This window comes from Malus domestica, chromosome 11 (assembly GCF_042453785.1).
Source record: "Malus domestica chromosome 11, GDT2T_hap1".
Taxonomy (NCBI): Eukaryota; Viridiplantae; Streptophyta; class Magnoliopsida; order Rosales; family Rosaceae; genus Malus; species Malus domestica.
Window position 1 is genome coordinate 22,351,474 of NC_091671.1, and position 16,880 is coordinate 22,368,353.

Sequence of the window (16,880 nt, forward strand, 5' to 3'; positions counted from 1 at the left end):
CATCATCTTATTTCTCAAATTTGTTTTACAATCTGTCTAGTTTTTTATACTTGTTTGTTTGTTTCAACTTCATCCAAATCAAAACCCCCCTTTTTAGTTTCTTGTTTCAAAGTGTTTCAAATCTGTTTTGTTTGTGTTTTTTATTGTTTTAGGTGAAGCCAAAACGCAATTTTCGTTCAAAGTTTAGAGTCAGAAATTGCCCAACAAGTGTTTTTAGGCAGTTTTGAGTGTTTTTAAGTTGTTTTAAGTCTTTTGAACCTGTTTTGAGTCCCTTGAGTCTATTCAAACCTTTTTAACTTTGTTTTTATGTTTTTGAGTCAGTTTAGAGTCAATTAGCAATCCTTCCTAATCCTCGGCCTAAAACGATCCCTACTTATACTTATACTACAATTGTCAAAAGAGGGTTAAATTTGTGTGTTAAGTTAATTTTCGCATTAATAGTTCAAGGGGTCAAATGGCAGTTTACCTTAATAATACGGTAGTAGTTGTTTGGTGCTCATTTGTACTAATTAAGCACCGAATACGCTAAACCGATCCCACCATTTAGGACCCCTCACACCCACTAATTTTTATACTCTCCAAAACCTTCGTATAATTAGTTGGGTCACAAATCACGCCTGCTTTCTCCAACCTCTCTGCTTCTGCTCATCACGAAATCATCATCCAAGTATTCCTTCTCTCTCTTTCTCCCTTTCCACGTCCAATCAACATCAAGCACATACAAAAAGAAAACAGAGGTGGCAAATTAAACCTAGGCCATGGCGTCCCTATTCAGACATCCATGGTGGCAGATCGAACTAAAATCGGAGATATGTTATCTAGGTTTTTGTCATGATGGTGGCGGTGGTTTTGAGGAGGTTGAATTCCAAAAACTCACCTCATATCTGCAGTGACTCACATGTAAAACAATTTTCTGCTTGTTGAGTGCGCCAACACCGAGTTTGTAATTAGAGGTTGCTCTCCCAAAATTTGGAGGTTTTGAGTTGGTATTTTGAAGGAAATTGAAGGTGGTTATGGTGGCGACCGTCGATCTTGATCAAAAGCAAGTGGGTTTCTAGATAATTACAGATAAGATTTGAAGGAAATTAGGGTTTTTTTCGTTTGGCTCTCATCATAAATTGTAAAGAAAAAAGGGTATATATATATAGGGACACTTTGGATGCGGTCCCTAATTATCAATATTCTTTGATTGAAACCTTGTTAGTTTTTAGTTTTTGATTGAGGTCCCTGACATTAATGTAATAATGTAAGTTACTATATTTTTTTAATTAAAAATTAAAAATTGAAATTTGTAATTGTTTATATTAATGAGATTTTAAATAAAACCCATAATTTATGGGATTAAAAATAATAAAATATAAATTATACTCTCTATTATATTGTGTGTGTGTGTGTGTGTACATATATGTATGGGTACATTAACCAAAATTAACAAAAAAAGTTATTGTACCAAAACATGGATACATTCTCAAATCAACGAAAAAGAATGTACCCATATAAGTTTAAACATGGATTAAAAAATTTGAATGAATTTTATATTAAAAAAAAGGTACATTTTACATATAACAAATTGATATATTTGAGAATGGGTACATTTAAGATTAAAAAAATTGAAAAATTATATGAATGGGTACATTTAAGATTAAAAAATTGAGAATCTTTTTATATATAAAAAAAAACTAATAGGTACAAACTTAATTTAATTTAATTTTTTATTATTTTGGAAATGTTTGAATTGAAAATTAATTAGAAGTTTAATAGAGGTGTGAGTATTAAACCCTAAATTAATTACTAATTTTTATATTAAAAAATTATATAACAAACAAGTAAATTCATTATCACATTAATGCTAGGGACTTGAATCAAAATTTGAGAACTAATAAGGTCTTAGTCAATGAACAGTAAAAACTAAGGACCGGATACTAATTTTTCCATATATATATATATGATAAAAATACAATAGGTATAAATTAGCTTTTTTCACTTTATTTATTTATTTTTTATTTATATCAAGTTCAGTATCAAACACAATATAAATAATACGATCATTAGTTTCATATCTAACCAGTACTATCCGATGACTATTTATCGTATTCGATTAAAATAATCAGTACCGTCCGAACTGCCAAACGAAATCTTATATCAAGTTTTGGTTGTTATTTATTATAAAATTTAAAAGTTTGGTTGTTATTTATTATAAAATTTAAAAGTTGTGTATAATTCTATATGGGTCCAAAATTACAATCACCTATTGATCGGAATGCCCTACGATCATCTTCAATTTTTGGGCTAAAAGCCAAATTTTTTAGCCCGTAAAATTTGGCTTTTAGCCTAGAAACATCTTTTCTGCTTCAACCCTTCTAGTCTAAAATTTTAGTCCGGAATTATTAAAGAATGAACTTAGGCTAATTTTTTTCTTAAATTAATTTAAAAAAAAAAATATATAGATTATTGTAAATTAATTTTATGAACATTTTAATCTAAAAATATTTAAATTCCGATAAACATTTGGCATTTAGCCCGAGGGAAAAGCTGGGTATTTGACCTAGAAATAACATTTGGTATTTAGCCTAAAATTTTAACATGGTTGGAGAGTGTTTGGGGGGTAATTTGGGTTTTAGCCCAGATGGTATAATATGAGGAATCCGAACCCTCTTTCTCTTCGGTCTCCTCTCTGCTCTGATTTCAGTAGCTGCCGAATCCTGAACGCTTTGAAAACCCAGATTCCATCTCGGTTCTGTTCAGTCATGGGCTCCGGTATCTCTCTCTCGTCACGAAAGTCTTTCTTGTGATTAGGGTTTCTAAAGAGTATTGAAGGATGTGAGTGAATGCCGCATTCTCTATGTATAATAATAGCATTGCGTGTTGTTTGTGTGTTTGTATGCAGATGCTGATATGGAGGATTACGGATTCGAGTACTCGGATGAGGAACCTGAGGAACAGGACGTCGACATTGAGAACCAATATTACAACTCTAAGGGTACGATTAGCTTTCAGTTATCTTCCCAGCCTTTTCTCTTTTTGTACTGAATGGGTTTTGGTTTTATTTTCCTCACTTTTTTTTGTTAAAAAAAAATTCAGGTTTGGTTGAGACAGATCCAGAAGGAGCACTTTCGGGATTCGATGAAGTTGTAAGCATGGAGCCTGAGAAGGCCGAGTGGTGATTAACCGAAATAACTTTGTGCTCTAAAATGTTAATGAGTTTTGGCAGCCCTAGGATTTTAAATTCTTCGTTGCTATTCGCACTTTTCGTTTTCTGGTTTTTTTTTTAGAGGAAATGAGTTGGGATTCCGTGAGAAATCGGCATAATCTTGAGTGTTTGGGTGAGAAGGAGAAAATGAGCTCTCTATCGTTCGTATCAATCCTCTGGTTGTCTTAATTTTTTTAATTTTTTTTTTGTGTTCCCTTCTCGTTTTCTATCACAATACCGTCTCCATTTAATTGTGAATGAAGTATTATGCTGGAACCGATGGCAACTTAATGAATTTAGTTCTATCGTTTAGGTAGCTACTTTTCTGCCCATGGGAGAAAGCTTTGTCTTACAAAACTATGCAATTTCAATTCAGCTCACAACGTATGATCTGGGAGGGAATTGGGGCAATATAGAATAACATGATGAATCATGTTCGACTCCATATCAGTGGTTATTGTGGCACCTTAATACTAAACTGGATAAAGTGTGGTAAAACAAATTTGATGAAATTAATTTGATGAAATTAAACAATATTCAACTCAATATCATTTTGTTATTGGTTATGGCAGTTTGACATTGGAATTCCCTATGATGTATTTTATTTCTGGTTGCTTTTGCGGGTTCATGAAGTCTTAAAACAATAACAGTTGAATTTGAGTTAAGAGTTGACCTGGTGGTTTAGAGCTCCTTGCATCCATCAATTTGCACCTATATCCGTTCATGCTCCTTATTTTGTGAATGTACACTAGCCATATAAAAAGATGTCTTGTTTATGGTGAATATGTGCATTATAAGCTTTATGCTCATGTCTTTCATTTTCCTTTACTCTTGAAATCCTATCCTTTATAATTTAATTTGTTACCAGGGGGTTAAATTTTGTACCCTAATCACTTGTGTACTTTGTCGGCTTTCCTACTAAATTCAGTGGTAATTTTTTCGTTTATTTGTTTAAGTTGGTGGAAGTTTGTGGTGAGTAATAGGCAGAGGGTGAGATTCTGGAGGCTAGTTGGCTGGGGGAAGCTCCCTGCAGATGCTGATTCCTAGGTTACATTCACCTTCTAGAAATCACCAAGAATATTTTTGGTTTTATTGCTCCCACTTCTTACATCTATGCTCGTCAAGCCAACTTTGCCTTATAATTTGAAGGTCAGTGGTAATCTACAGTTTGAAGGTGGAAGAGTTTATTTCACTGTTAGAAAGGTGGAAGAGGTCTGTTCCTTCCAGAACATGTTTTATGAGTTGAAATTTTGATTGTTCAGGGTGGTTTACATTCAAATCTTATGGTAGTTCTTTTTGCAATGGATTGGCTTCCTTGAGTTTTTTTGCGTAGTTTAGTATTAGCAGTATGCCAGTTAACTTTATGCAGTAAACAATGTGTTGGTTAATTTTTGGAATTTAAAAGGGGAAGTTCTTAGTATTTCAAGCGGGTTTGTGTGGAAGATAGCGTTGTGGGCATCCGCTTCTGCATGTCTCAGGAGGAATTTTTTGTTTCTGCATCTGTTTTGTAGATGTCATGGCAGTGTTGTTAAGTTTATTGACTTTTTTGCTATTAGGCGTTGGAGTGTTTTTGTTTTATTGTAATTTTTGTGTGAATGTGTGTTTAATGTTTTTGTACGTAGCTTTTGATATTAAAAGTTTCTTGTTCTTCTTCTTCTAGTTAATAATAATTGTAGTAGTAATCATAAAATTAATATGTTGCAGGGGATTTAAAGCCTTGAAGCAAACCGTGAAGCTCTATTATCGTCTGGGGAGGTATAAAGAAATGATGGATGCATACAGGGTGATGTTGACATACATCAAATCAGCAGTAACAAGGAATTACAGTGAAAAATGTATAAACAACATTATGGATTTTGTTTCTGGTTCAGCTAGTCAGAACTTTGGTCTCCTGCAAGAGTTCTATCAGACCACTCTAAAGGCCCTTGAAGAGGCAAAGAATGAGGTCAGAATATAACCTTGTTTTATCATAAGTTTTTTCTTTCCAATATGGTATGTGAGCACAATATTCTGATGTCTTGGTGCAGAGACTTTGGTTTAAGACAAATCTTAAGCTTTGCAAAATTTGGTTTGATATGGGTGAATATGGGCGAATGAGTAAGGTAATCTGTTTGTTTGGATGACACTGTTTATCATCATATTGTGCTCTGATTGTGATCTCGAAAGGCTGAGAGTAACCTATGTTGAACTATTAGATTTTGAAGGAACTCCATAAATCCTGTCAAAAGGACGATGGTACTGATGACCAAAAGAAAGGAAGTCAACTCCTAGAGGTTTACGCTATTGAGATTCAAATGTACACTGAGACTAAAAATAACAAAAAGCTTAAGGTAATAATCTTCTATGGATGACATGCATATTTAAACTCTGTATTTCGCTCTAACTCTATGTCATATGCATTTTTTGTTAGTCTGTGATGTAGGACTTGGATGAATTAAAGAACAAAGATATAAAGGTTAATTGAATTACTAATACCAGCATTGGCGATACTCATCACTGATGGAGGACAAATAATAACGAAAAAATAAATTTCATTATTTACTTAAGCTTGAGTTGATCAGTTTTGGTTTTCAGGTGTTGTTTCACTTTTATATTTATTACAATAGCACAAGTGGGGGAATTGGTATTACTGTGTTAGCATATGTATATATGATTCATCATTTGGTTTGACCTCTAGAGGTTTACGCGAATTGTCAACTTCTAGAGGTCAATTTCTTTGATTGTTTATGAGGAGTAGAGTGATTGGATTGGTAATGTATGGGACTCAATTGACTCCTCTCCCCCGCAATATACCCAAGCGGCCCTTACCCAACCCTAAACCTAAAAGAATTACATGTATAAACCTTCATATATCCATTTCTTCCAAATTCACCAATGTCAAAAGTGTCCTAGCCAAGCACCACTTGCATATATAAAACAAAATTTTATATAGTCAAACGTTTACATGCACACTTTTGAAAGATTTTGTTTGTATCTCTCATGACCGTTAGTCAGTATTATCAACAGGTATGATTATAAAAGTTTCTCATGATGGTGTAACAACATATACATTTTGCTTAAGGGGAATGTAGCCCATTTAAAGTATAAGGGAAGAACACCTCACCTTTGAATGAATTTTGATGGGAGAATATATTGGATTTTTGTAGCTTGTGTGCCACATTTTGTAAAAGGCTAACAACGCCACCTTACCATTGTCTTTGTAGGGAATAATTCATCCAGCAATTTACTTTTTATTATTTTCTATGTTCCTGTTTTCCGTTGTGATTTGGCAACATCTGACTCTAGATTGGATGCAGCAATTATACCAAAAAGCTCTTGCAATCAAGTCAGCAATACCTCATCCTAGGATCATGGGAATAATTCGTGAGTGTGGGGGTAAGATGCATATGGCTGAGCGTCAGTGGGCAGATGCAGCCACAGATTTTTTTGAAGCCTTTAAGAACTATGATGAAGCTGGGAACCAGAGGCGTATACAATGCTTGAAGTATTCTCTCCAGCGGCACATCTGTTTTCTTTCTATTTTTCTCATTCATTTAGACTTGTTAATAGGTGCCCATTTTGTCTGTGTGTGTCTCTCTCTCCCTCATGTATGTGTGTGTATAGAGTGTTGATAGCTTTAAAAAATAGAGGTCAGGCTATTAATTCTTATGTACTATAATCTATGAGGCGTATGAAACTTAGATTGTAAGGTAATAATGATGGAGTCTAGTTCATGAAATATCTGGCAGCTCAAGCATGCATCAGAAGTCAAATTTTATGTAAAATGCACTATCTATATTACTATTTGGATAATAAGTACCATAATTGGGATTTAAGATGATGAATCTTTATGCCAAGGGTATGTTTGACGTTGTCGACAAATAACTGTTTTTAAAGTTTAAATTTATTATCCAACATGTAGCATGTTTGATGTGTCTCAGACAGGTGCCTTAGTACAGATGTAAATATAAAATTTTAGTGATATATGATGTGAAATATTCCTTGGGTTGAGATACTGCAGCCATCCATGACTTGATCTGGACTGGGTTATACGGTAGATTTAGTTTGTGGGAGTATTACACATTTTTTACTAATTTTTCCATATTCAATGTGCATTGCTTGACAGGTATTTAGTTCTGGCTAATATGCTGATGGAGTCAGAAGTTAATCCATTTGATGGTCAAGAAGCAAAGCCGTAAGCTATAAAAACATTTTTTTTATATTTATTTTCAAGTTTTTGCATCTGCCTTTGTTCTTATGATTTCTCTTCCACAGGTATAAAAACGATCCTGAGATCTTGGCAATGACAAATCTGATTGCAGCATATCAACGAAATGAGATACTGGAGTTTGAGAAAATTCTTAAGGTGTTATTCTTCACTAACCTGATGTTACGTGAATAGTTAACCTTTCCTAAGTGTTTGTGTTTCTTTCATTTTTCCTTCGTCTCTTTCTTCACTTAGTTGAGTTGGTATTTGTACTTTCTCAGAGTAACAGGAGGACAATTATGGATGATCCATTCATCCGAAACTATATTGAAGATCTGTTGAAGAATGTTAGGACACAAGTGCTGCTCAAACTTATCAAGCCATACACGAGAATTCGGATTCCCTTCATATCAAAGGTGATCCATAGGGTTCTGTCTTGCCGTATTTGTTTTCTATTGCCTTGTTGTGCTTGTTTAACTATTCACAAATACTTGATGGGTTTTATTTTAAACTTTAATTTATGCATTTTTCCAATACGGCCACTGCTGCTACCATTATTAACTTCCTCATATCACCTGTAAACTTACTAAAGTTTGTTGATGTTCAGGAACTTAATGTTCCGGAGAAAGATGTGGAGCAACTTTTGGTTTCACTTATATTGGATAACCGAATTGATGGACATATTGATCAGGTGAACCGGCTCTTAGAGCGTGGTGACAGGTCTGTTTCCTTGACTCGGTACTTTTTAATTCTTAATCCATGCATAATGGATCATGGTAGATGTTAATGCTTTCTCTTATCAATTACCACTGATTCATTTGTGAACATTGTGTAGGTCAAAGGGAATGAAGAAGTATGCTGCCGTAGATAAATGGAACACTCAGCTAAGGTCTCTTTACCAAACTATCAGTAACCGAGTATATTGAGAATGGCATATATCGTTTATGATCTGTATTGTGCCTTATGTTCTGAGTTGAGCTCCAACTTTTACCCCTTTCCGAGGACAAAATGCTGGATGAGCTGTGAATATACTTGATTTTTGAGCGTGATAACTTCATGCATAAGCTGCTGATTTATTGAGCAGTATATTCTCAAGTATTTGGAGCAAGTAGAGCCATTTTTCGACGTTCAATTTAGGAGGGTTGTTTAATGGGTGCTATTGCGTCACTTTGAAATCGGTAATGGCTTCATTTTTAAGTACATGTTTGCAGCTTTAGGCTTATGGGTTACAATACTTTTGGCTTGTATTCAGAAATACCACAAAAACGAAGCTGTCCCTTCGTAACCGGTCATCCATAATATCAAATAAATCATTTTCTTCTTTGGTAAATTTACCAAGGGCTATGGTCATAGTGGTCCTATTCAACTACTGCAACCATTTTTGAACAAAATTCCAATTGAAATGAAATCTTTAGGATAAATTAGGATAAATTAATGCAATTTTGGAGGACTCAATGAAAGGACGTCAATTCAAATCCTGGATTTTTGAATTGAGAGAGATTGAGTGAGAACCAGAATTCTCACTATTTCTTAGATTCATGAACCAAATTCAATTCAGTGGGATCTTTTATTCACATTTTTTTCCATCAAGAACGTTTTATAAAACTCTTGGACTCCTGAATTTGGAGTATCCTACTTTCACGCAATTCACATTTACAGGGTTCAACAAGCAATCGATATTTCACGATCAAGGGTGTAGTACTATTTGTAGTAGTGGTCCTTATGTGGCAATTCCGCCAAGATCTCTTCTTTAGTTGGGGGAAGAATCCACATGAATTGGATATTTTGAGGAACATATCGAGAGAGAATTGGTTAGACAATGTGTGGTTGTTAAACAAGGATCGGTTTTTTTAGCAAGGTACATAAAGACTAAAAATTACAGTTTTTATAGGGACATGTCATCTCTAGAAGTTGCACTCGTATTTTTGGGGCTTTGCCTATAATAATTGAGAAAAGGACTTCCTTTCTAAGACCAACTCCAACCCAAGTGCTAAAACCTATTTTTCCCCCTCCATTCCCCCCCAATCCATTCCAACCCAAGTGGAAAATTGGACCTAAAACCTATAACCTAAAACAAAGCCAGAAACAGGCCAGGATTCAGCCCAGAAAATGATGTGAGCACCACCAGCGGGACCCCACCCACGTGGGCATGTCCTCTAGGATTTATTGAATCCAACGGCTGAGATCGAATATAATCAAATCTAACGGTAAAAAAAAAAAGATCTAACGACCAAAATTTAACAAACGGCTAAAATAATTAAAAAAATTATTTAACTCAGAATTCACCCAAATTTAGTGATTTTTCAATATTTATTGGAATCTAAATATTTTTAGGTTAAAATGTTCATAAAATTAAATTAGGATAGTGTACATAATTTTTTTTTAAAATTTTACTTAAAAGAAAAAATTAGTCTAAATTTATTCTTTAATAATTTCGGACTAAAAAAATTTAGGCCATAAGGGTGGGAGCAGAAAAACTGTTTCTAGGTTAAAACCTAAATTTTCTGGGCTAAAAATTTTAGGTTTTAAGCTAAGGATTGGAGATGGTCTAAATGATCCCCAATATTTAAAAAGGAGTCCCTATTTTTTTCAATTTCAGTTGGAGACAAGTTAGAATGCAAGTATTATTTTTTCTTAACCTAACATAAATTGATTGGTGGAATGACGCTGGACTTGCACATGAAAATTTAATAAGAATGGGGCTTGGTTTAATATGGCTTAGGAATGAGGATAATTTTTGTTATTGAAGATTTTTTGAATGCTGGTTCACCATGATTGCTCCACTATACAATACATTATAAATTTATATAGATGAATATGGTGGTTCGAGCCTCGGTGGAAGTACCATCACAGGAAAGGATGGGACAATATGGTCTGGTCCTTTCGTAGGTCGTAACAAGTGAGTCAAGAATGTAATAGGATGACTTTCCATTGTTTCATAGAGAATTGGGAGACGGTAAGGATTAGATCAAAATCAAATGTTAAAAGTTGTGATAAAGAAGGAAAGAAATAGGATGTGTGATAAAGGACTCTGTTAGTTATGAGAGATGTGAATCCGCCTGTCTGACGAATTTCTTGAGTGTTCAAGTTTATTTATGGCATGAAACAACTAGGACTATGGGTTTGGCTTAGTAATACGTTCCAAAAACCCCTACTTGAATACATTTGATTTGATCGAATGGTAGGACATAAATTGAGAGAATTTGCACCTACTCTAAATGTAACAGCCCATCCCTAAAAATTATGATTTTTTATAACTTTAATAAGTTAATTTACGAAAATGCCATTTTTAGGCAAATACGTTGATTTTTATTAACCGTCTTGTCGTGTCACGTAAGATCTATTTTCTTGACGTATTTGGGTAGTACTTGTCACTACGAATGCGTGGGCGCAAACGAAACGTAATTTTGAGTTATAACAAGAGAGTTATTAACGTTTAAAGTTAGGGGTATTATTGTAAATTGGCCTTCATCTAGAAGGCTCCAGCAATTTTGGAGCAATAGGAAACTTGCCACGTGGGTGGCCAGGATAGAGAGTTGAGGAGAGAAAATGAGAGATGGGGGAACGGATAGGCCAAGAAGGGAATGAGGTGACCAATCAAAAACAGAAGAAAGGAGGGGAAAGGAGAGAAGAAAGGGGGGGGGAGACACGCGTGGGCCCGTGTAACCCGTCGGGCACCATCCACACCGTTGCCTTCTCAACACTTTTCCGTTGGTTTTCCGGCGATCTAACCCTCACCACCACCTAAAAACTAATCCTTATCTTCCCCTCTTCCATTTCCAACCAAATTTTATTAGGTTTAAGCTTGAATTCGAGTAGAACGAAACCCGTGGGTTCCGTGGGTGCCATGGCGAAATCCAACGATTATGAAGTTAACCCAGCAAATTACCACCACCACTAGGCTCCCCTCAACCCCAGGAACAAAGCCCAAGCAATGTTTAAGGCGTTGGAGTGAGTTTGGAGGTCGAATCGAACACACCCAAGTTTAGGGTTCCGTATGGTTTGAGCTAAATTGGGGCTTTTCCCGGCCAAATTGGCCTTAGTCACAGGTATGAAAGTTGCTCCACTCATTGAGATCTTCATCCTTGTAAAATTTGGTAATTTTTAGAAATAGTTGAATTTTCCGGCGAGTTGGGGCAGGCAACCCCCACCGCCGGCGGTGCGTGGCCAGTGGATCACCGATGCTATTTTACGTTAAATCGATATCTTGATCTTAGATTTGATATCCGTATGTTGTGATTTGATTATTGTGAACCTAGTTTGATTAAGATACGTTACTTGGTAAAAATATGAATCGACAATCTGACCGTTGGATTGTCACTAGACTTTAATATGTTATAGTATGTAATATTTGAGGACTATAGAAACTTACGGATCTTCCTGAATTGAATTTGTAAGTTGATAAAATAAAACGTTAACCGCAACTTGAATTTGTAATTGGCGGAGATCCAACCGTTGGATTGTAATGAAACTTTAGGATGTTGTTCTATAAGCATTATGTGGATCTTTGGAAGTAAGGGATCATAAATCCGTGATGCGGATGTTCTGGATCGAATTACGTAGGGATGTGTTTTATGTAAGTTACATATTCTGTCGATAAGATTTTTGAGACATGATTTGATAATTGTTCTAGGCGCTGATTGTTCATGGCGCCTTGATGTGTGTGCTAGGGAGTAGCACATAATCCAGGTGAGTGGGCTTTTGGTTTTCAATATATGTATATATGCTTTACGTTTTTCCCAGAAAATTGATTTAAATGATTTTGCATTTTAAATGCCATGTCAATTGTTTTATATTTTAGAATATGCAGTAGTAGTTATGTATGTTAGTATTTGACGTTGCGAACGCTCAGGTAAGTTCTAGGTGAGTAAATGTTGATGATAGAGATTGCAGTGTATATGATTGTGATGAGATGCATTTAGAGCTCATTATCCTGCATCCCGGTGCTAATGCTCCCGCATGTGGCCAGGGCACAGTCCTTCACATGATGTTCACCTCCCAATGATAGGAGCATATTTATGCGACTTAGTTAGCTTGTTTTCTTACATTTTCATAGCTAGTTTCTACTTATTATAGTGTTTTAAGCTATTTTCGTGTGTTTGTAGGTCCAAATGACAAAGTTGGCAAGAAAATGCATTTTGGAGCATTTTAGAGCAGTTTTGGGCTAGAATGGATAACTTACATATGGAGCAAGTTGGATGGACGAATTTGAAGACCAAAGATGTCAAGGAATGTGCTAAAGAGTTGAAGAAATAAATCCAAGACAAAGAAGATAAGGAATCAGCTCAAAAGAAGGAACATTATCCAACCTTATCTTATCTTATCCTATCCTAATCTTATCATACCTTAATTCCAGCTGCAAGGTGGGATCAATTACACATTAAATCACCTAAATACCCTTTTTTAGAAGCCTTATCACCTGCCCTAGATTGGTGTAGCACCTTTTATTGCTTTTCTTCTAGAAATCTGCTAGATAATCCATTCTAGAAGCTTTGGCCGAATTTCCTAGTCATTTTTCCCTAAGATTGTGTAATCCTTTTCCTCCACTACTTTGCGCAAAACCCTAGCCTATAAATACATATTTTCTGCCACAATTCAAACGACCACCCCCATATTCATTCTACACCACAATTCACGCCAATTTCTCAGAAATTCATCAATTAACGCAGCAAGGAAGGAAGAAGGAGCTTTGTGCCGTGGCTTGCAATCCAAGGAGGGTTCGAATCTGCCATTGGAGTTGCTGGGACGTTCCTAGTTCTTTCTATCTTTAAATTTGTTTCAATGTTGGTTTTGATGTTTATTTCAGTTTCTAAAGACGTGTGGAACTAATTTCTTTTTAGTTAGAGGTGAATTCGAAGCCATGATTATTATATGAATTGATTACATCCAGTTATTGTTTCTTGAGTCTTGAATGTGATTTGCTTATCTGATTTATTAAAATTTGTTTATGTATGTTGATTGAGGATGCATACTTAGTTTGCATGCATGAACTTGATGGCAGAGTATAAGGGAGCTTCACCTAATCGTTATGAACTTATATTCACAAGTAGTGGAAGTCACTAGTCATGATTGTGTTAAGTAAATCCTTGGCAGGAGTATCATGCTTTTCATAGTTATGAATGCCTTGTCAATGCTTATGGTTTTCAAAGAACTTAATGACCTTTGATATGTTTTCTATCATGCTTTTCATAGTTAGGGGACTTGAGAAGGATAATTTGGTTGTTATGCGTATTCCGTCCAATTCAATGAAATAAGGAAAATCTGATGGTTAATTTGTGCTATCACGGTTAACTTGGGGTGTTGTCATTCATGGTTTAAAGGAATAATAACTGGAAATTGGTTTGTTTGCATATGTCATGTGTGGAGAAGGATCCTCTAACTAGCCTATTTCACCATTCAATTCACCTGATTTCGTACCTAGTTTGCTTTAGTTTGCAATCTGTTTAGTTTAGTTAAATTTCGTCAAAATCAATCCCCCTTTTAATTAAGTGTCTTAGATTAGTTAGAAAAGTGTTTAAATCTATCCAATTTAGTGTTTTGAGTCTTGTTAGTTTAGAATTCGTCCAAAGTCATCCTTAGTGTTAGTTTGGAGTCAGTTTGCTTGTTTTGTGCTGTTTTAAGTCATTTAAGTCAGTTTTAAGTTTATAAAGTCTAGTTTAGTGTTTTTGAGTCTTATTTGTGTTGATTAGCATCCCTAGTTAATCCCCGGTCTAGAACGATCCATACTTACATCTTTACTACAATTGTCAACAATAGGGTTTAATTTGTGTGTCAAGTTAATTTTCACATCAGTTCCAAAGCGTAACCAACGCACGTTCGTTTTATACCACGAATGATTAAAACAGTGCAAATACACTCCAAATAGTGTACTTTTAACACCAAATAAGCATTTGACCTTTTGAGATCTCATTCTTAACGTCTTATTAACGTATTAGATGTGTTTATTTGCTTAAGTTCCGTATCCAACGCATACTCGTTTTATCTCACGAATGTTTCAAACAGTGCAGACACACTCCAAATAGTGTACTTTTGACACCAAATAAGCATTTGATTTTTTGAGAACTCATTCTTAACGTCTTATTAGCGTATTATATGTGTTATGCTTAAGTTCCAAAGCGTATCCAACGCATGCTCGTTTTATCCAATGAATGCTTAAAACAATGCAAATACACTCCAAATAGTGTACTTTTGACACCAAATAAGCATTTCATCTTATGAGAACTCATTCATAACGTCTTATTACCATATTGTTGATGCGAAAATTAACTTAACACACAAATTAAACCCTTTTTTTTAACTTAACACACGATTAGGCTTCTCCACATAGTCAGAAACATTAAAATTAATCTTATCACCACCAAATGCCATAGTGACTGCTCCTTTGGCCACATCAATCTTGGTTTGAGCTGTTTTCATGAAAGGTCGTCCAAGTAAAAGTGGCAAGGATGGAGAGTGGGCTAAATCCTCCATTTCAAGCACATAAAAATCTGCAGGAAAAATCAAATGGTCTACTTGCACCAAAACATCCTCCAAAACTCATTTCAGATATGCATTAGAACGATCAGCTAATTGGATAATAACTCCATCATTTTTAAGCTCTCCTAGATTCATAGATGCATAAACAGAATATGGCATGACATTAATTGGTGCACCTAAATCTAGCATAGCATGTTCAAACCTCGTATTTCCAATAATACAAGGGATAGTGAAACTACCGGGATCTTTGCATTTAGGTGGTAGCTTTCTTTGCAACATGGCAAAGACATTCTCACTCACATGTACCACCTCTTTCTCCCGAATCTGTTTCCTTGTTGTACAAAGCTTCTTTAAAAACTTAGCATACTTCGGGATTTGCTTTATAGCATCAAGGAGCGGAATATTAACGTGCACCTTCCTAAACATCTCCAGAATGTCTTTTTCATCCTCTTCTTTCTTGGTTTGCATAAACCTGCTAGGAAAGGGCCCATTTAGTGGAATAGAACTAGACAAATTCGAATTAGGACTTACCTTGGTCGAATTGGATGGTTTGGGAAGTGTAGGAGTGCACGACAAGGTTGTTTCCTTCATTGCCGTGGGTGTGTGTTGGACATCCTCCTCTTGTTGCAGCTTTTCGTCCTCCGTTTGGGCAGATTTTGATGGTTGGGGGTCCGTTCCAACTTCTTTTCCACTTCTCAACGTAATGGCCTTTACGGATTCAAATCCCCCCCTTGGATTCACAACGGTTGTGCTAGGCAGTTTGCCTTGCTCTTTGAATTGCCCCATGAACTCTGCCATTTGGCCCATTTGTTTCTTCAACTCATCCACTTCCTTAGCTTGATTGAGCATTGTTTTGTTTTGATTTTGCTGCCCCTGCACCAAAGAAGTTAGTAATTGAACAATTTGATCATTATCCATGGATGTACTTGAATTGGTTTGGGCAGATTGCGGTTGGACTTGAGTGGGTGTATATGGCCTTTGATACATCCCAGAGGGTTGTGGTTGAAATCCCTCTTGTTGGGCAGGTTGTTGTGGTTCTCTCCACTTGAAATTTGGGTGATCCCTCCACCCCGGATTGTAAGTGTTGGAGTAGGGGTCATTATGTTGCTGATTGTGGCCTTGAAAACCCACGACATTGAGGGTTTCCCAACCTCCATTCTCAATCAATTGAGGGCATTGGTCATTAAGATGTCCTTGCATAGAACACACGCCACAAACACTTGGCCCTTGTATCTTCATCCCTTCAGCCATCTGAGATATAATAGAAGTGAGGTTAGTTAATTGTGATTGAATGTCGGACATAGAACTTACCTCATTAACTTGCTACCGTGGGGGGTCTCTTTGTCCAAGTCCTTCGTATTGTTGTGTATTTAACGCTCGGTTGGCAATTAGGGTCTTTGCAGCCATTGGTGTTTTGTCAACCAATGCTTATCCCGCTGAAACATCTAGCATTTGTCGCTCAATTAGAAGAAGTCCTTCGTAAAAGTATTGAAGTAGAAGTTCTTCTTTCAATTGATGTTGAGGACATGAGGCGACAAGAGCCTTAAAACGCTCATAGTATGCTGGAAAGGACTCTCCTTGGCTTTGTTGAATGCCACTAATCTTCTTCCTCAAGAGAATGACTCTCGAAGTGGGGAAAAACTTCTCTAAAAACGCCCTCTTCATGCTTACTCTTAATGTCTTATTAACGTATTATATGTGTTTATTTGCTTAAGTTACAAAGCGTATCCAACGCACGCTCGTTTTATCCAACGAATGCTTAAAACAGTGCAAATACACTCCAAATAGTGTACTTTTGATATCAAATAAGCATTTGACCTTTTGAGATATCACTCTTAATGTCTTATTAACGTATTATATGTGTTTATTTGCTTAAGTTCCAAAACGTATCCAACGCACGCTCGTTTTATCCCACGAATGTTTAAAACAGTGCAAATACACTCCGAATAGTGTACTTTTGATACCAAATAAGCAGTTGACCTTTTGATAACTCATTCTTCACATCTTATTAACGTATTATATGGGTTT

At 35.7% G+C, this 16,880-nt stretch overlaps 2 protein-coding genes across 2 annotated transcripts; one reads left to right on the plus strand and one right to left on the minus strand.

Annotated features, from left to right (window-relative positions):
* Window positions 1-2,572: 2,572 nt before the first annotated feature.
* On the plus strand, window positions 2,573-8,706 carry LOC103422903 (COP9 signalosome complex subunit 2). Its single transcript, XM_029098253.2, has 12 exons — window positions 2,573-2,757; window positions 2,888-2,980; window positions 3,082-3,160; window positions 4,895-5,135; window positions 5,218-5,292; window positions 5,386-5,520; window positions 6,487-6,674; window positions 7,296-7,364; window positions 7,445-7,535; window positions 7,658-7,792; window positions 7,984-8,096; window positions 8,212-8,706. Exons 1-12 carry the CDS (start codon window positions 2,637-2,639, stop codon window positions 8,300-8,302), a joined length of 1,431 nt encoding a protein of 476 aa, XP_028954086.1. The 5' UTR covers window positions 2,573-2,636; the 3' UTR covers window positions 8,303-8,706.
* Window positions 8,707-14,912: 6,206 nt separating this feature from the next.
* Window positions 14,913-16,103, minus strand: LOC139189490 (uncharacterized). Its single transcript, XM_070808447.1, has one exon. It carries the CDS (start codon window positions 16,101-16,103, stop codon window positions 14,913-14,915), a length of 1,191 nt encoding a protein of 396 aa, XP_070664548.1.
* Between the last annotated feature and the right edge of the window lie 777 nt (window positions 16,104-16,880).

What these genes read in the sequence shown, in the direction of transcription:
- LOC103422903 (XM_029098253.2), top strand. Translation starts at nt 2,637, where the DNA reads ATGAGGAATCCGAACCCTCTTTCTCTTCGGTCTCCTCTCTGCTCTGAT. An exon ending in AGTTTGAGAAAATTCTTAAG is followed by an intron (nt 7,536 to 7,657) that starts GTGTTATTCTTC and finishes GTACTTTCTCAG; the next exon opens with AGTAACAGGAGGACAATTAT. An exon ending in CTCTTAGAGCGTGGTGACAG is followed by an intron (nt 8,097 to 8,211) that starts GTCTGTTTCCTT and finishes AACATTGTGTAG; the next exon opens with GTCAAAGGGAATGAAGAAGT.
- LOC139189490 (XM_070808447.1), bottom strand. Translation starts at nt 16,103, where the DNA reads ATGGCTGAAGGGATGAAGATACAAGGGCCAAGTGTTTGTGGCGTGTGT.